Here is a 19952-nt window from a genome sequence, read left to right as displayed (position 1 = left end):
GTGCCTGGTAGATAGGAGAGATGGTAAAGAGCAAAGACTTCATTTCCTAGACTTGGGTACTGCTTGAATTCCCACAGTTAGCATTTAAATGCTATTTTTTTTTAACTTTAAGAACCTATAAAGTAAGATCATTACAAAAAAGTTATCTCTCCAACTTAGTAACCCCATTATTCAAGTAAAGATTTGCACGTGTTTCTTAGTGATCATTAAGAAGATTAATAGCCCTGTCTGTCCAGGATCTTTAGGACCCGCTGGAGATGACTCTGAATTCAGTCTGTTGCTCTGACCTAACTCCTGGTCTGGTTCAGGTCACCGTAGGCGTCTTCTGCTCTAAGCTGTTGTTAGGCGTGTTCCCTTGTCCAGTTATCCAGACACCTCAGTCAAGTAACAGTTAAGTCACCGCCACCCTGAGGGTCAGACCGTTGCCTTTGTTGGGCTGTCCTCCGCTTTCGTGCTGTTTTACCTGTTTACCTCCCTTAGATATAGATGTCGTCTTCTAGTCTTCTGTCTGCATGACCGCTCTGTCTCAGCCACTTCTCCATGCAAACACATGCAGACACACTCAGCACCAGCTCGTCCCCTCGTCCTCTGGGATAAGGCACTCTTTTCTGACAGACACATTTGCCCTCTTCACATAAATGGGCATACACTGACGAGTCAAGCATAAGTTTCGTGAGGGTTCCCACTTAGTGGTTACCATAAAATGTAGGAAAAATCATGATGTCCCCAACTTAGTGACTTGTTGTTTGCTTTGATCGCACTTAACTTTTAGACTTTTGTTTTTAGCTACCGTGGACTCATGTGCAATCCGGTAGAACACACACACAGGATACTTGGTGAGCAGCAGATAAAGTCAGCCTTGGAGCCACTGCCCTCATATTCCCTGGCCGTCACGTGTAGCAGGCAGATGCTATTACCATGACATCTCTCTTCACACCCTGAAAGCGCTCACTCACACGAAGAGTAGCCAGTGTTGTCTGTGTGTCCTAATGTCTCTTTAGGAATATTAATTTACAAAAAGGAAAGGCCACGTGTTTATTTGCACATTTATCATTTGGTCCGTTATGGAAACTTAACAGAAAGCAAATGTTAACTTAATGTTTCTACGCTTTGATCTTTTGATAATTGAAGAATTGTCTTACTAATAAGTAAAATATTTTGCCTTCTTGTTTAGAGCTGGCATTCATTTCATTCTTTGCCCTGGCTTCGCAGTAACCAGTCACATTTCTCTTTTTACCTGCTACCATTGTATAATTATTCTTCAGCTTCACCTAGTCACTTGTTTAATTAAAGTCAGATTCTACATACTTATTTTTTTATCATTTTTTTTAATTTATTTAATACTTAATAATAATTCTTTGGTTTCCGGGCAAACATCCCCCTCCCCCTCCCCTTTCTTATGGGTGTTCCCCTCCCAACCCTCCCCCCATTGCCGCCCTCCCCCCATAGTCTAGTTCACTGGGGGTTCAGTCTTAGCAGGACCCAGGGCTTCCCCTTCCACTGGTGCTCTTACTAGGATATTCATTGCTACCTATGAGGTCAGAGTCCAGGGTCCGTCCATGTATAGTCTTTAGGTAGTGGTTTAGTCCCTGGAAGCTCTGGTTGCTTGGCATTGTTGTACATATGGGGTCTCGAGCCCCTTCAAGCTCTTCCAGTCCTTTCTCTGATTCCTTCAACGGGGGACCTATTCTCAGTTCAGTGGTTTGCTGCAGGCATTCGCCTCTGTATTTGCTGTATTCTGGCTGTGTCTCTCAGGAGCGATCTACATCCGGCTCCTGTCGGTCTGCACTTCTTTGCTTCATCCATCTTGTCTAATTGGATGGCTGTATATGTATGGGCCACATGTGGGGCAGGCTCTGAATGGGTGTTCCTTCTGTGTCTGTTTTAATCTTTGCCTCTCTCTTCCCTGCCAAGGGTATTCTTGTTCCCCTTTTAGAGAAAGAGTGAAGCATTCACATTTTGATCATCCGTCTTGAGTTTCATTTGTTCTAGGCATCTAGGGTAATTCAAGCATTTGGGCTAATAGCCACTTATCAGTGAGTGCATACCATATATGTCTTTCTGTGATTGGGTTAGCTCACTCAGGATGATATTTTCCAGTTCCAACCATTTGCCTACGAATTTCATAAAGCCGTTGTTTTTGATAGCTGAGTAATATTCCATTGTGTAGATGTACCACATTTTCTGTATCCATTCCTCTGTTAAAGGGCATCTGGGTTCTTTCCAGCTTCTGGCTATTATAAATAAGGCTGCTATGAACATAGTGGAGCACGTGTCTTTTTTATATGTTGGGGCATCTTTTGGGTATATGCCCAAGAGAGGTATAGCTGGATCCTCAGGCAGTTCAATGTCCAATTTTCTGAGGAACCTCCAGACTGATTTCCAGAATGGTTGTACCAGTCTGCAATCCTACCAACAATAGAGGAGTGTTCCTTTTTCTCCGCATCCTCGCCAGCATCTGCTGTCACCTGAGTTTTTGATCTTAGCCATTCTCACTGGTGTGAGGTGAAATCTCAGGGTTGTTTTGATTTGCATTTCCCTTATGACTAAAGATGTTGAACATTTCTTTAGGTGTGTCTCAGCCATTCGGCATTCCTCAGCTGTGAATTCTTTGTTTAGCTCTGAACCCCATTTTTTAATAGGGTTATTTGTCTCCCTGCGGTCTAACTTCTTGAGTTCTTTGTATATTTTGGATATAAGGCCTCTATCTGTTGTAGGATTGGTAAAGATCTTTTCCCAATCTGTTGGTTGCCGATTTGTCCTAACCACAGTGTCCTTTGCCTTACAGAAGCTTTGCAGTTTTATGAGATCCCATTTGTCGATTCTTGATCTTAGAGCATAAGCCATTGGTGTTTTGTTCAGGAAATTTTTTCCAGTGCCCATGTGTTCCAGATGCTTCCCTAGTTTTTCTTCTATTAGTTTGAGTGTATCTGGTTTGATGTGGAGGTCCTTGATCCACTTGGACTTAAGCTTTGTACAGGGTGATAAGCATGGATCAATCTGCATTCTTCTACATGTTGACCTCCAGTTGAACCAGCACCATTTGCTGAAAATGCTATCTTTTTTCCATTGGATGGTTTTGGCTCCTTTGTCAAAAATCAAGTGACCATAGGTATGTGGGTTCATTTCTGGGTCTTAAATTCTATTCCATTGGTCTATCTGCCTGTCTCTGTACCAATACCATGCAGTTTTTATCACTATTGCTCTGTAATACTGCTTGAGTTCAGGGATAGTGATTCCCCCTGAAGTCCTTTTATTGTTGAGGATAGTTTTAGCTATCCTGGGTTTTTTGTTATTCCAGATGAATTTGCAAATTGTTCTAACTCTTTGAAGAATTTGATTGGTATTTTGATGGGGATTGCATTGAATCTGTAGATTGCTTTTGGTAAAATGGCCCTTTTTACTATATTAATCCTGCCAATCCATGAGCATGGGAGATCTTTCCATCTTCTGAGGTCTTCTTCAATTTCTTTCTTCAGTGTCTTGAAGTTCTTGTTGTACAGATCTTTTACTTGCTTGGTTAAAGTCACACCGAGGTACTTTATATTATTTGGGTCTATTATGAAGGGTGTCGTTTCCCTAATTTCTTTCTCGGCTTGTTTCTCTTTTGTGTAGAGGAAGGCTACTGATTTATTTGAGTTAATTTTATACCCAGCCACTTTGCTGAAGTTGTTTATCAGCTTTAGTAGTTCTCTGGTGGAACTTTTGTGATCACTTGAATAAACTATCATATCATCTGCAAATAGTGATATTTTGACTTCTTCTTTTCCGATCTGTATCCCCTTGACCTCCTTTTGTTGTCTGATTGCTCTGGCTAGAACTTCAAGAACTATATTGAATAAGTAGGGAGAGAGTGGGCAGCCTTGTCTAGTCCCTGATTTTAGTGGGATTGCTTCAAGTTTCTCTCCATTTAGTTTAATGTTAGCAACTGGTTTGCTGTATATGGCTTTTACTATGTTTAGGTATGGGCCTTGAATTCCTATTCTTTCCAGGACTTTTATCATGAAGGGGTCTACATACTTATTTTGACGGGTATTGCCCCACAGGCTTTTACACAATAACAAAATCGTTGTATATTGGCTCCTCCAACTCTGGTAGCTATGAGCAGTTATGGGTCTGCTTGAAGTGTAGGCAGTGTGACTGAGAACTTAAGCTCTCATTCACCTCAGTTAATGGAAATTAGTAAGAACAGCCTGGAGCTGCCCCACTGTGGTATCAGTTACCCACACCTCAGCTTGCTGTTTCAGATTCAGAAAGCCCCAGTGAATTACTAGAGAGCCAAGAAAGGACTGTAGAGGTCCATGAGTCAGCTTGTGGACCAGAGCCTTGTGCTGAGGAAACCCTGGAGTAGCCGGAAGCTTCTCTTCTCCCTTCTGCTCCAACTCCTGTTGAACTCCTGGGGAGAATGGGGAACAGGTTTAAAGCCATGTAGAAATAGTGCCAGAGCCTTGGTGTCTTTGAAATGACTCTTAGAAATTGTACTCGCTAGTGCTGATATTCAGATCCTCCTAGTGCTTCGTGGAAATTTGATTGTCTTACTATTGTCTTCTTTTGCCCAAAAGAACCTTACATTAGCCAGGTCTAGTGGTGCATGCCTTTGATCCCAGAGCTGGGGAGGCAGAGGCAGGTGGATCTCTATGAATTCGAGGCCAGCCTGGTCTACAAGATAAGTTTCAGGCCAGCTATGGATGTTACACAGAGAAACCCAGTCTCAAAACACCACCAACACAAACAAAAACAAACAAAAACCTTGCATCTAATTTTTAAATGTCTTGAATTTCATTTGTTTTAAAAACAAGCAAGGCCTAGAACATGTCAGTGTTAAGTGCTTCCGTGGCAAGCACACGACACTGGTCTGACTGCTAAGACCCCGAAAGGGGGGAAAAACCCGACATGATAATCAATGAGAGAACAGGCTACTCAAGTTTGCCTAACTGACATTTTCTATAGGTAAAGAAAATTTAAGTGAAATAAAAACTGTCCCAGTAGCTTGGGGTCCAGAGATATTTATTGTATAAGAAGCAATTAGTGTTTTTTGTGGGTTTGTTATTTGTTGTTTTTGAAACAGGGCCTCCAGTGGTCCATGATGCCTTGAATCCTTGCTTTCCCCACCCGTCCCTACATCCCAAGTGTTGAGATTACAGATGTGCATTACTCCGCCTGCCCAGAGAGGTTTTTTTTTTTTTTTTAATTTCTTAGGTTTACTTTAAACTAGTACCTCAGGAACAAAAAATCATTTGTTTATGAGAGAAATGTCAGTTCTGCACATGGACATTAGGTAGACCAGCAATTCCTAACTAAACAGATGTACTCTGCCATGCTAGAATTGCTGTTTTGAATTCTTAACCTCTAAAACTCCGATGATTTAGTAGTTGTTTGTTCTTTTGGTTTTTTGTTTGTGTTTTGTTTTCTTTTGTTTAACTTACCATTCAGGCTATTTTCAGAAGCATTGAGGACATCTAGAAGTAGTAGTGGTCTTGTTAACACAAATCAAAGTCTGCTTGAAAGTTATAGGAGAAGTCCAACAGTAAAATGTTTCAGTTCTCTATTTTACTTCTATGTAACAGAATTCATAAAATGTCATTTCCGGGCCACGTGTGTCCTGGTGATGCTGCTGTTCAGGTCTGCAGTCTCTAGTCATTGACTGTCTTGTCAGATGGGTCTCATAAGGCATCATGAGGTAGGCGATAACGTAGGAAATCTCTCTGCATAGTTTAATATAGGACTGCGTTGTTTAGGAGCTGTGGACAATTGACCTCTGCACACTACACACACACACACACACACACACACACACACACACATATAACACACACACACATAACACACACACACAACACACACACATAACACACACACAACACACACACAACACACACACACATAACACACACACATAACACACACACAACACACACACAACACACACACATAACACACACACAACACACACACATAACACACACACATAACACACACACAACACACACACAACACAACACACACACACAACACACACACACAACACACACACATAACACACACACACAACACAACACACACACACAACACACACACATAACACACACACACAACACAACACACACAACACAACACACACACACACACACACACACACACACGGGGTAGGGGGGAAGAGTGCTTGGCGAGAGTCCAACAGTAACCCCGATTGGCACTTCCAGATGTTCTGCTTCTCCTTTCTGTTCAACCTCTGTATTGTTTTAATGATAATCTGAAAAGTCAGTGGAAATAAAACCGGATTCCTGCTATCATATTAATGCTCACAGACCTGACTATTATGAATTCGGGTCAAAAGCATATTTCATAAAGGTCATTTGAGAAATATAGAACCAGCCTGGGGGGAGTGATGTACACCTTTATAATCCCAGCATTTAGGAGGCAGATGTAGGACTCCTGAACTCGGTTGAGTTTGAGGCCAGCCTGGTCTACAGAACTATTTCTAGGACAGCCAAGGCTATACAAAGAAACCCTGTCTTGCACACATACACACACACACACACACACACACACACACACACACACACATACACACACACCTGAGCACTCCTCCCCTCAGTCTCTTAGTCTTTGCCCTAAGCCTTTTAGAAGCACAGCTGGTGCTGGTGTAGTGAGCGGCCCAGACAGCTGTGGAAAACCATTGACTAAAGTTGTCTTGAAGTGGATGTGGGAATGGCACCAAGTCCTTCCTACTAGAAGTCTGAATGAGATCCCTGGATATTTCTAAGTTCCACCTGGTTCATAACGGCCTCTTGTCTCTCCTTTAATGCTTTCCTATCTGTACTTAGATCGCTTCTTGTCAACACTGGGTCTTTATTATTATCTAGTTTTTATTAACATTGTTGCTGATGGAAAGGTTTTGTGGTGAGAATTAGCTTCTGATGAAGGAGGTAAAAAATGTTTCAGCCAGCTCAGTGCAGCAGTGAACCCTTTGATCCCGGTACTTGGAAGGCAGAGGCAGTAAAGCTCTGAGGGAAGACCAGCGAGCAGGAGAGAGCTTTCCAGTACAACAAAAGGAGATTCCCAAACTAGAGATGATTACTTTAGGTTCAGTTTACTCTGTTTGATTGACTTGTTCATTGTCCTGCAATGAAAACAAATAAGGCTTTCCATCCCGGGTGGGTTTGGCTACAAGTTCTGTCAGCTGTTCTTACAGTCAGTCCTAAGTAGTAGCTCCCGGTCCATGTGTCTTCTAACCACAAAGGCAGCTCTCTAGTGACATCTTGTGGCTACCTCAGCACATTGCCCTTAAACTTTTTTTGTTTCTTTCTCCCTTAGTATATTCTTCCCAGTGTGTGCATAACTACACTGCACTGTATATAAATACCACTGGATAAGTTGGCCTACAGGAAAACGTGATTATTTTCTTCCCTGATGAGCCTTGAACAATGTGTCCTTATGGATTGAGAATGTAGGATTTAAAAGTGTGTTCCCTACAAACTAAGATGAGGGGTGTCCTTCATGTGTGTCTTCTGCTCCCCCTTCCTTGGTATCTTTCTCTTGTTCCTTATATATGTTATGTGGGTCACCACACAGCTCTGTGTTTCCGGGAATCACCCCAATAGTACCCGACCTGAGTTTGTGGAGTTTGTGTCATCTGGCTTCTCAGCTCCTTAGAAGCTCACCTCCCCTCCTTCACACACGACCTAACGTAGATAAGTCCTCCCAGACATGACCCATGGAGCACTTAATGGCTCTCCAGGCAATCCCATGATCATACTCGCAAGTCTGATGGTAAATCTGTGCGTGTTTAACTGGACTGATTGAAGGATGTAGGTATTTCTTACAGCAGGATGTTGTCTGGGTTGTATTGGTGAGATAAAGTTTTCTTGTTTGTAGACTAGAAGATATGGAGGAGAAGTATCTAATGAGAGAATCGAGGCCAGAAGACCTACAGATGATTGCAGAGCTAAAATCCCTGCTTACAGAACGAGACCAGGTCATAAAGAAACTCATTGTAAGATATTCTGTTTTCAGTTCAACCGTATTAGCAATCAATAGACAATGGGAAAGTATTTTTGAATAATGCTAAATGAAAATGGAAAGTAAAATCTGTGTTTTGTGGTTGTGTTTATTAAACTATAATTTCAAATTTAAATTTCGCATTAGAATAAGGGAATTTTACCGTTTTCAGTGTTTTTATTGAAATAATTAGTTTTAACTCATATTAAATTTTTAAAGCCAAGTCTTCACCACTTAATAGTCAACATCCTTTTGGTGCATACAAGGATGTGGGATTGTACGTACAGTATGAGAACTAAGAACAATCTGTTAACGTGGCCATGCATTAGACTGCACTGTCAACTTACAGATTAGTTCCCCCTTTCTGCTTGTTGGTTGCTTTTTTGTTTGTTTTCTGTTTTGTTTTGCTTTTTGAGATAGTTATGCCATGGAGCCCTTAAAACTCACAGCAACTCTCCTGCCCCAGTCTCTGAAGGGCTAGGATTACAGGCAGGTGTCACCATACTTGGCTCAAATGAATCATGTTAATCACCGACCACTGATCCTGAGAGATACTGAGCCATCCGAGTGCCGGGGAGGCTGGGGTGGCTTGACTTTGAGGCCAGCCTGAGCATCATGTCAAATTCCAGAGCATCTTGCGATACATAGCAAGAACCTGTGTCAAGGTCGAAAGCAAACAAGCAGAGAGCAGGGTTTTGTGGTCTCGCCTAGGAAGAGCTGTGCTCTATCAAGGGAGTCAGGGGGCTCAGCTCAGAAGTCCACTGGTGAAAAGAGACAGCAAACACTCTGTCTTCATTAGAACCATTGTTACTTGAGAATAAAAAACTATACAAATGTTTGAAAATTTATAAAAATGTCTCAGAATTTTCTAAAATGCTGTACCCTGGTCAGTAACTCGGGTGCTGCTGTTCACTGTCACTAATTAGTGAAAGTCTCTGGTAGTGAAAGGGAAAACATCTACATGTCCCTCAATTGCTTTAATTACAATCTTTGGATATTAGCATGTAACAGTATAAGACAAATATTCCGACATCCTCTAAAACTTATTTTTACGATTTAGAAAATCCCATCTGTTTTCAAGACTGGGAAGTTCTTTTTGAAACTTAGGAAGTTCCTTTTGAAACCTCCAGGGTGGCTTGGGCTTCTTAGAGGGAGCACAGGAGGAGGCTGTACCATTTCCTGTGGCTTGCAGTCTGCTAAGCTCCCCGTTTTCCAAGGCTGGGACATAGGAGCACAGCCCTACCCAACAGCAGCAGACTCATGGAAGACTGCAGTTTCATTTATAAACTGGGCAAGCATAGCAAGTGTATTCACGTGTGGCCGACAATAGCTATTTATTCTTCCCGGTACTACCGGGAATGTTACAGATACAATTGCATTTATCCTCGTCAGCGGGCAGATCCAATATTGTAGCCAGGGGCAGTTCCACACTCTTTCTACAACAGCGTGGTTCCCTGACCCTCAAGAGGCATGCGGGGCAAGACCTGTAACTTAAATGAGAGGCGGTGGGAGTGAAGAGAGTTAGGGTCCTCTCTCCTAAGTTACACTAGAATCAAGGCCAGTCTGAGCACAGCCATCAGACTCACCCACACTGCTTTATCTGCTGTGGCCTTCCCAGTCTGTCTGTTAAATTAATTAACACATCTTACTTATTTCTCAAAAAAGAAAAGTTTTATCTCTGTAAGGATCATTTGCTATCACTATCTCAAAGAAAACACCAGAAGAGATCAAATCCATTTTCAGGAACTGGAGGAGAATAATACACAGTAGTGTCATATTTATACATGGAAAGCAGCCAAACATGTAGGTTACAAAAACTCTCAGGTCAGCGTCTGGCTCGGGCAGTCCTAACACAGTGCGCTTGGTTACCCACTGCCAACAAGCCAATTAAACAAGTAATATCGAAAAGTAGACAAAGGAAATGTGTCACATGAGTCCACAGTGAGAAGAAGTAGAAATGAGTCCCCTGACCCTCTCCCTTGAAGCCCGGTGCCCATCTTTGGGGTCCTGAGATGAGGTGGATGTTTAAATGCCAGACAAGAGATAGGCATAACTCAGTGTAATAGTCCTGGCCAAGATGTGGTCTTGCCCATCCTCATTGTCTTGGCTCTAGCCTCTCCTTCAAGGCAATGTGACAACCTGTCAGGACTGTCTGGCACCTCTGCTTTTCCCTTCTCTGAGCCATGACATGTGGGGAAATTCCAATTGGTTGGGAACCGTTGTTAGTTACAATATTCTGGTAGTCAGTAAAAGAGGCATGTGTCTCTTCAGTATTGCCTTCATTCCTGTCAGTACAGGTGCGTGTACACAGCACCTCGAGCACAAGTTAGACCCACTCAGATGCTACAGTAGGCACCACAAAGAGACAAGACATTAGTAGATCCTATAGACGGGAATGAAAGGGTAATAAAGGGTATGGTCGGGTGCCTAAGCCCAGGGTTTAAAAGGTACTAAAGCGTGACCTACTAGCTACATTTGAAACACTGGGACTCAAGCCTAGAGATGTTTAAACAAACTATATAAACCTTTATACTTCATTAGATTTTTAATGAAATGGCACTCACACATTTTAAGTTTGTAAATCTGTAATAGAAGATGTTGAAAGGATGTTTATAATTCTTTTGCATAGGAGGATAATAAATTTTACCAGCTGGAATTAGTCAATCGAGAAACTAACTTCAACAAAATATTTAACACAAGTCCTACTGTTGGTGTTATTAACCCATTGGCTAAGGTATGTGCTGTAGACAGTGTGACGTAGGGCTGTACTTAAAACCCGGAGGGAAATGGGCTCACGTGGGACAAAGCAGCATAAGGTTAAAGCTGCCCAAAATGTCTTCTGAAATATAATAACCTCCTGCTCAAGTTTATTACTTCTTCCTTTGTTCAATTCAGAATGAGCTACTCATTTATTGATAATTTAGATCCTTAAAATATTGTATTTGTATTGAAACACTTTGGCTCTACCGTTATGTTTTTCATATTCCTAAAGGAAAGGAAAGCCCTGATGCAAATTAAGTTACTGTCACTTCCTTGTTGAGCACAGTCCTCTGTGCAGTTCAGAAAGACTTCAGCCCTAGATGCCAAGCAGTTCTCTCCCACTCCAGCCTTCCGGCATAACAAAAAGTGATCCTGCAAATTTGTGAAAGTTCTTAACAATTTAGGCATGGCCCTTTCTGATTCTCTATTATTCTCTTAGAACAACTATGGGAAAGCCTTGAACTAAATCCGACTAACATTCATATATCATTGTTCCCCGCCCACCCAGCCCTAGTGTTTAGGCAGAGTGCACACACAATAAATGTGTTAAATTGTAAAACCTTATCATACTTTTTTAAGTCAAAATAAGCTATTCTGTAATTAAATCAAGTAATGAATACATAAGCGCATAAGCTGTTTTCACATGGATCATGAATTTCTTAGGAGAAATTAACAGTATAACAAAGTGTATGTTAAAGCTATTTTTAAATCCATATTTTATTATTTCACATTGTGCTGATTTCTGCCAGGCCCTTACCCAGAAATTTCATTTTCAAAGTTTATAGTTTCTCTGTTTAGAATTCCAAATTCACTCTTTCTTCATCAGTGCTCTGTACTTTGAACTTAATGTTTTGCAAATTAAAGAACTATGGCCCTGTCTTTAGAATTTCATAAAGAAAGCTTTCCATAAGTAATTGAATGGGTGGACAGAATTAATTTAATGCTGGGGTTTTGTTTTGGTATGATTTTTGAAACAGTCTCAGGTAGCCCAGGCTGTCCTTAAACTCACCCTGTAGCCAAGGCTGGCCTTGAACTGACTTTATAGCTAAGGCTGGCCTTGAACTCACCCTATAGCCCAGGCTGGCCTTGAACTACTGATGCTTCTGCCTCTACCTCCTAATTGCTTGGAGTTAGCTGTATGGTACCCACCTGGCTTTAGTTTTATTTTTGAAACTGATAATTAAGAATAGCATAGCTTTTAACTGGAAAACATTTTAAGACATATATAAAACATACATACTAGCTGTACTAATGGTGTATTAGACATACACACATGTCTTAGGAAACAAAGCATAACTAGAATTTTATGCGTTTATTTTATCAGAAATAGCTTTTTCAGCTTTAAAACAACTACTTCAGAATTTTACCATAAGTATGGTTTTGTTTGTTTGTTTGTTTGTTTTATCTTGGTTTTGTTTTTTGGGGGGTTTTTTTAGAGATGGTCACTCTATGCAGCCCTGGCTGCTCTCACTGTGTAAACCAGATTAGCCTTGAACTCAGAGAGCACTGGTATTAAAGGTGTGGACCACCACACCTGGCCATCCACTGATTTCTTCAAAACAAAACAAAGGAACTAAACCCCCGAGCCCGGTTTAAACCCTAAGCCATCTCCAGAGTAGAATAAGAAAAGGCAAAAGACACCGTGTGGAGAGAGCCTCACAGCCACTGTTGATCCCTGATAGCTCTCCGTGCTCACACACTGTCTGATGCTCGATCACACTGATCCCTGATAGCTCTCCGTGCTCACACACTGTCTGATGCTCGATCACACCGTATCAGACTGTGCCAGTCACAGGGCATGGCAGGAAGAGACGTCTACTAGGACGTTTCTTTTAATCAAAGAAAATGTTCTAGCGCGTGTATTATTTCCGTCTTTAAAAACTAAAATTATTTTGCAAGGAAAAATATCAACATGCATCCAACTGGAAAACCTGAGACTATTCTGAGTCTTTTACAACATACTAATTTTTATTTTCCGTAAGGGTTGACACTCATCAACCCTTGAACTAGGATTCCTTGAGACTAAAGGTGATGTTTTGCAGGCTGACCGATTTCCAGGCTGCGTTTGCCTTCCTCATTTTTTTTTTCTTTTTTTTCGGAGCTGGGGACCGAACCCAGGGCCTTGCGCTTGCTAGGCAAGCACTCTACCACTGAGCTAAATCCCCAACCCCTGCCTTCCTCATTTTTGCTGACTTGAAATACTGACTGGATGCAAAAACTTTGCTACTCTTGTCTTTTAGCCTTTATATTATGAGCCAGTTCACGATGTCGCCAGTTAATTAAAAAATGTAGGTTTAATGATGCATACATAATTATCTCTCTTAGGCAGATGTCACAGAGAACTTAAAATGAGATTATTTAAGTTAGCTTTAAACCTTCAGTAGAAATGTGAGATTTGTTCAAACTACAGTGCCAGGCAGTTTTGTCTTCCTTTTTTTTTTTTTTTTTCCAGGCAACAACAGCCTCTCTTTGACAGACGGACAGAGTTCACGGACCTCTCCTTTAACATTATACTTAACCTCACGCCTCCTAAGTTTAGCCTAAGCCCATTTATTTACCTGGGGGTATCTGAGGGACTTCCCACCTCACTTGTTCCCTGCCCTCTGACCTAGTCTTGCCCTAGGAGTAGAGACAAACCCTTCCTAAATGTCCCTTACCCCTGCCTTCTGTCCCGGTAGCATGTCTGTGCTTGAGGATTCCGTGTAGATGAGCACATTCGAGGATCCCCAGTCCGCACTTGGGGTGACCCTGGTTAATTTTAACCTCTCAATCGGACACATTTCCCAAAACTTTCCAAGCCAAATTGACATTTCCTCCTCTTCCTGTTTTCTTTGTTGGCTCCTGTGTGGGGAATGAGTATTCTCACGTGTGTTATTTTTGACGCAGCAAAAGAAGAAGAATGATAAGTCGCCAGCAAACAGGTTTGTGAGTGTTCCCAATCTAAGTGCTCTGGAATCCGGTGGAATGGGCAATGGACATCCTACCCGCCTGGAACCCATTCCCAATTCTCCAGCCCATGATGTTGAGTTCAACAGCAACAAGCCTCTTCCACAGCCATTGCCACCCAAAGAGCCCAAGACGTTTTTGAGGTGAGCCGTGTCTCACCAGTAGTTCTTTTTCCCTTTTTCTCCTCATTTTTAACTTAAGAAATTTATTTCCCTTTTTACATTACAGAAATCCACTACTCAAAAAAAAAAAAAACCTAAAAAATGACATGAAATAGTTTGAAAATGTTTTTTGACTTATCTAGAAAATTCTGTCTTGACATTGTCCAAAGATGTCTTTCTTAATTTATCGGTAGTGAACCTTCTAAATGCTAACAGAGGCGTTTATATAATTCACGTGCTAAGAGTTTTAATATTTATAGCTTACCAAGGTTTTAACAGTACGAGCTTTAGTTTTCAGAACTTTAAAGTTATTTTTATTTATTAAAACTTTCCTTTCTATTGCTTTATATATATATTTCCTTTTATCAGGCTTATTAACATACATATGCATATTGCCAAATTAAAGGAAAATTAAGCTCTTAATGCTGTAGTTGAATACAAACAAATTTCGAAACAAACCAGTTTTAAACTAATTGTAGTTTGAAGTTGCCTCCGAGTTGATTAAATATTACGTAAACTTTGAAGGAAATGAAATTATTAAGTCATTACATTGTTAAAATTAAAAAGCACTGCTTTCCGCTCACTTTACTAGAGCCGATTTTGTTGTTGTTGTTGATTCAAGTTAATTTTTCTTTCATTTTTGTTAAATCTCAATAACCCCACCAGGAAGTCTTACAAGTGGGGTTTGTCTTTCTGCTTCTAAGCTAATCTCTAATGTAGTTAATGACTAATTATTCTAAAGAGTAAAAAAAGACAATGACAATAGTCGGCGCTGTCTCTGAATGTCTCCGCTAAATCCTCTGTGTTGCTTGTTTCCCCGTGCATGGGTGCGTTCAGGTATCAGTAGGATGCATGTACATGAGCTCAAGGACCTTGACTGCTGGACTTTCCATAACACATTGTTGCGTGCCTTGTTATTCCCCCAAAGACGGTAGGGATCCTTTTGTTTTCTTAAATAGCCCAAGAACCTTAGCTGGTTAGCTTTAAGTCGCTAGAGCTTCCAAAGTAGGAAGGAAACTCCGTTGTAATGCACTTGTTGAAGTACCTGATAGAATGGTGGACACTAATGTAAATACGCAAGTAGGAAAAAGAACCATACCTTGATTACTTTAGCTCTAGTGAAGGGGACGTACATGAGAATTATCCCCTTGTGTCGGGTTCTGAGAATGAAAGGGGACAGTTGACAAAAGAGGGGACGCTATTTGTATGCTCTCCTCTCCAGCAAACACGGTCTTTCAGACCTCAAAGATGAGACTGTCGGTTTGCCGGTTGCTTAATTTTGGGCTCCTCTGTCACAGAGTTCATGCGAGCGGCCCCTGATCTCCTGTTCTCAGAGGAAGCACTCCAGTGCAGGGTAGCCAGGCCTTCCATTAGTTCTGCCGTGGGGTGCCCGGTGTGGGCGTCGACACTTGTATTTAATTGCTTTCCCATTGCTTTGCAGACCATTTAACCCCGGGTTGCATGTCTCTCTCTTTATGAATTCAGCCCTCCTCAGAGTGAAGCCTCCCCGGTGGCTTCTCCGGATCCCCAGCGCCAGGAGTGGTTTGCCCGGTACTTCACGTTCTGAATGACGGTGCTGGCACGGCTCTGTGTGGACTGTCCATGGCATGGCTGCATAGGAACCGTTATGTGGACTGGCCTGTCTATGGAAAGCACTGTGAATGAGGAAGTATTTGTCTCTCCAATCTGAAATGCACTGTATTTCCTGCGATACTTACTGGAGTCACTCTCTGAGGTACTATATTATGTGTGTAATTATAACAATTATTTTTATCCGAGATGGAAGTCTTAATCTTTGTAATTACTGCATAATAAATTTTGTTAGAACAAATGTTTTTTGTTGTTGTTTTCTATCAAGTGTGCTTAAAACACTTTTTAATACCAGATATAAGACTTGTCAATAAGCTGTACTGCACATAATAAATCATAAGTTGTTATTTCAATAGTCTTAATATCAATATAGGGCAATTTATTAATATCTTCCATTGTCATGTATAATTTTAACTAAATTGTTAACATTTATAAATCCAGAATAAAAAAATTTATGTAAATCGTGTACTTCCAAGCATATGAATTCTTGTTGGTTTATAGTTTTTTTCTTTTTTGATTCTGATAGATGAGATATAAACCTTCAATAAAGTTATTATCTATAATTAATATTATTTAGGGCCAAAGTTGGCATATAAAAAAGGTCGACTAAAGTTGGGTTGGGGATTTAGCTCAGTGGTAGAGCACTTGCCTAGCAAGCACAAGGCCCTGGGTTCGGTCCTCAGCTCCAAAAAAAAAAAAAAAAAAAAAGGTCGACTATAATTTGTCTTAAAAGGAAGGTGTCTTAGCCAGGGTTTCTATTCCTGCACAAACATCATGACTAAGAAACAAGTTGGGGAGAAAAGGGTTTATTCAGCTTACACTTACACATTGCTGTTCCTCACCAAAGGAAGTCAGGACTGGAACTCAAGCAGGTCAGGAAGCAGGAGCTGATGCAGAGGCCATGGAGGGATGTTACTTACTGGCTTGATTCCCCTGACTTGCTCAGTTTGCTTTCTTATAGAACCCAAGACTACCAGCCAGCTGGAGAGATGGCTCAGCGGTTAAGAGCACTGGCTGCTCTTCCAGAGGTCCTGAGTTCAATTCCCAGCAACCACACGGTGGCTCACAACCATCTGTAATGAGATCTGATGCCCTCCTCTGTTGTTTCTGAAGACAGCTACAGTGTACTTACATATAAAAAATAAGTAAATCTTAAAAAAAAAAAAAGGAAAGACTACCAGCCTGGGGATGTTACTACCCACAATGGGGCCACCAACCCTTGATCACCAATTGAGAAAATGCCTTACAACTGAATCTCATAGAGGCAGTTCCTCAAGGGAGACTCCTTTCTCTGTGATAACTCTAGCTTGTGTCAAGTTGACACACAAAACCAGCCAGGTGTAGTGGTACATACCTTTAATCTCAACACTTCAGATCGCTGTGCACTGGAGACCAGCATGTTCTATTAGGCCAGCCAGGGCTATATAGAGAGACTGCTTTTAAAACAAAACAAAAACGAACTCCTACTTGCCACTTTTCATAGCATGGTTTGTGTTGACATATAAATACCAACTAGACGGCGTCATATTTGGGGTCGTTTATCCACTTTTTATGAGTGTGTGTGTATATGTGCATGTATTTCTGATTGCGTGTATATGCACATACATGTGGAGGCCTAAAGTTGATGTCAGGAATCATGGATCCTCCTTTTACAGATTTTTTTAGTCAAACCTAGAGTTCACCCGAGGTGGTAAGTCTTATCAGCTGATCTCCTTCCTCCACCTTCCAGGACAGAAATTGCAGGTAGACAACCATGCCAGCCTAGCAAGTATGTAAGTTCTTGAGCCCCCCACCTCTTCCAGACCTTCCTCACATTTGTACAGCAAGTGCTTTAGCCTAAACCAACTCTCCTGCCCCACATTTAACTTAAGCTTTAGTCCACCTTACCAAAATACTTTGTTGTGACTCCAAGATTAGCAGACTTCTCCCAAAAAGTTAGGTAAGTCACCTTTGCCTGCTAATAAGTAGTTTCTTCTTATTTTTCTCTGTCAGCCAATAGGGGGACTTGGCCCTCCTGATGGCTGCAGCAGCTATACATGAAGTTCATCCACAAAGAACAGTGTAGCAATCAAAATGGGCTTGGGACTCTCTGGAGAGACCGAAATGAAATGTCTGTTCACTGCGAAAGGGAAGGAACCAATAGACCAAAGATTCTCCCAGTCTAGATTCCCAAATGAGTTCAGTTGGAGTTGATCATGTGAGATGATTAACACAGCAGGAGCTTGCACCACAGAGCGTCTCATTCAACAGCCATGGGGTGTGGCTCAGTGTCTAGAGTACTTGGTGGACCTGAGTTCAAATCCACGACTCTTCACAGGTTGCTCTCTGACCCTCCTAAGTTTGAGCCCCAGGACCCACCACAGTAAATAAAGTAATTCTAAACTTTTTAAAAAGTACCACTTCAAGTCATTTTTAAAAAAATCTCTTATCTACTTTTCCTGCAGATGGATAGGAGGGAGTGGTGATTGGAATGAGAAGCAAAGGTCTTCTGTGGATCTTAAGACCTCTCCTCTCTCCAAGACGGAATGTTGACAACTCGATTGGTATTACCACAGGCCTAGCTATCAGTTGTATTGCCCAGATCATCTCATCTTGTTATTATCATGGGTCATGGTCTTCTGCAGGCTAATAGCTCTGCTTTGGGAGCACGATCTCTCTCTCTCTCTCTCTCTCTCTCTCTCTTTCTCTCTCTCTCTCTCTCTGTGTGTGTGTGTGTGTGTGTGTGTGTGTGTGTGTGTGTGCATATATTAGCCATTTATGGTTGCTGACACCTGTAATACTAGCACTTGGGAAACAGGAGGACTGCAGATTGGAGGCTCTCGTGAGCTACCTAGCAAGACTGTGTCTCAAAAAAAAAAATAATAATACTTTTAGTCATTGTAGAGTCAAAACTACAACCTCAAAGGAGAGAACTGTTCATTCTGAAACAAAATATGAGTGTCCATGCCCCAGTTCCTCCCCTTCCATGGTCCAATGAGATAACAGTTTCGTGAAGTTTTTATAGGAACATAAAATCATTAAGATGCTGCTTAATTTCACGTGTCAACTCGCCTTAACCTAGAGCGATCTCAGAATAAAGGTTTTTGTTTGTTTGTTTTGTTTTTGTTTGTTTTGTTCCTTTGAAATATATCCCTGGTTGTCCTGGAACTGGACTTGTAGACCATGCTGGCCTTGAACTCACAGAGATGAACCTGCTGGGATTAAAGGCCTTCACCACCACACCCAGCTGATAGGGGAGTCTGAACTGAGGAACTGTCTGTATCAGATCGACCCGTAGGAACATCTGTGAGAGGCTATATCCTTAACAGATGTGTAAAAAGAGGGCCCGGCCCCAGGAGGTACAGTCCTTAGACAAGTGGTCCTGAATTCTATAAGAAAGCCAGCTGACCACCCAGCAAGCAGCACCTCCCACGGCTCCTGCCACACTTCTTTGGCTGTGAAGTTAATTCCTAGATCAGAGTTAATTCTAGAGGGAATAGCAGGTGTGTGTGTTACTGCAGTGACTCTACTCGGTGAAGGACGAGGACCGGGAATTGTAAGTTAGATAAACCCTTTCTCCCTCAAAATTGCTTTTGGTCCAGGTATTTTTCACAGCAGCAGAAAGGAAACTAGAAGAGGAGGTGACAACAAGGCTTGGATCTCTCTGCAAAGGGCCTCGGACGCTGTGGGATGACGTTCCTAACTTTCGAGTTGGGTGAAGCTGGTGGTCTGAAATGTTAATACATTCCAAATGGACTTAAGAGACGGCTCAGCTGTTAAGAGCACACACCGCCCTTCTAGAGAACACAAGTTTGATTCTCAGTACCTACAGCAGGGAACTTGATGTGTCTGTTTCTCCAGCTCCAGGCCAATACCCTCTTTTGGCCCCTCTAGGAACCTGCAGTCATATGCACACACCACACAGGAGAGACACACACGTACCCCTAACTAAAAATAATAAACACACTCAAAAAAGTTTCACCAGCTAGCCAGACAAAAAGGTTGGCCAGAAATACATTTTAAGAAGTTTATAGATGGCTTAAGGTTTTGGACTTGTCATATTCCAATCTTTACAATCAAATTCTAAACAGTTAATCAGACTTCAATGTAATAGCTTCAATGTAAAGTGTGCTGTCCGTGTACTTTCAGTTCTTTGTCTAAAACCAGTTCTATGTACTATAGCTGGTCTAGAGTGAACTGTGTAGACCTGTCTGGCCCACATCTCCCAAAAATCCCTCCGTGCCTGCCTCTGTCTGTCCCGGGATGGAAGACCAAGCCTGACCGCAGGTACTTTTGATACGGGTTCTTCAAGTGCACTGGAGCCTGTCTTGGTTTCGTTTTCTTGGCTCTATGTTGAGGGCTATGCAGGAGGAGCAACTAACAGTGTTAGAACTCATGGAATGCAGCCCACCGGTTAGTGCCATGGTGGGTGTCCACAGGCAGGCAGAGCTCCGAGGACCACACGTCCTGAGGACGTCATGCTTTTGTGGAGTTCTGCTCTGCTTGTTGCCCTCG

General features: G+C 41.8%; 1 protein-coding gene across 40 annotated transcripts in view; it reads left to right on the top strand.

Moving 5' to 3' along the window:
- Positions 1–15933, top strand: part of Fam184a (family with sequence similarity 184, member A) — a 124572-nt gene extending 108639 nt beyond the window's left edge. For 11 of the 40 annotated variants that reach the window (XM_087597858.1, XM_087597853.1, XM_087597849.1 and 8 more), the window contains 3 exons: positions 7879–7996; positions 13648–13850; positions 15354–15919. In XM_087597858.1, the coding sequence (XP_087453984.1) occupies positions 7879–7996; positions 13648–13850; positions 15354–15435 (403 nt within the window). In that variant the 3' untranslated portion in view covers positions 15436–15919. 40 annotated transcript variants of the gene reach the window in all.
- Positions 15934–19952: the final 4019 nt, after the last annotated feature.

The sequence above is a fragment of the Rattus norvegicus genome, chromosome 20 (genome assembly GCF_021556685.1).
Source record: "Rattus norvegicus strain SHRSP/BbbUtx chromosome 20, alternate assembly SHRSP_T2T, whole genome shotgun sequence".
NCBI classification, from domain to species: Eukaryota; Metazoa; Chordata; class Mammalia; order Rodentia; family Muridae; genus Rattus; species Rattus norvegicus.
This window is presented reverse-complemented; position numbering and strand designations above follow the sequence as displayed.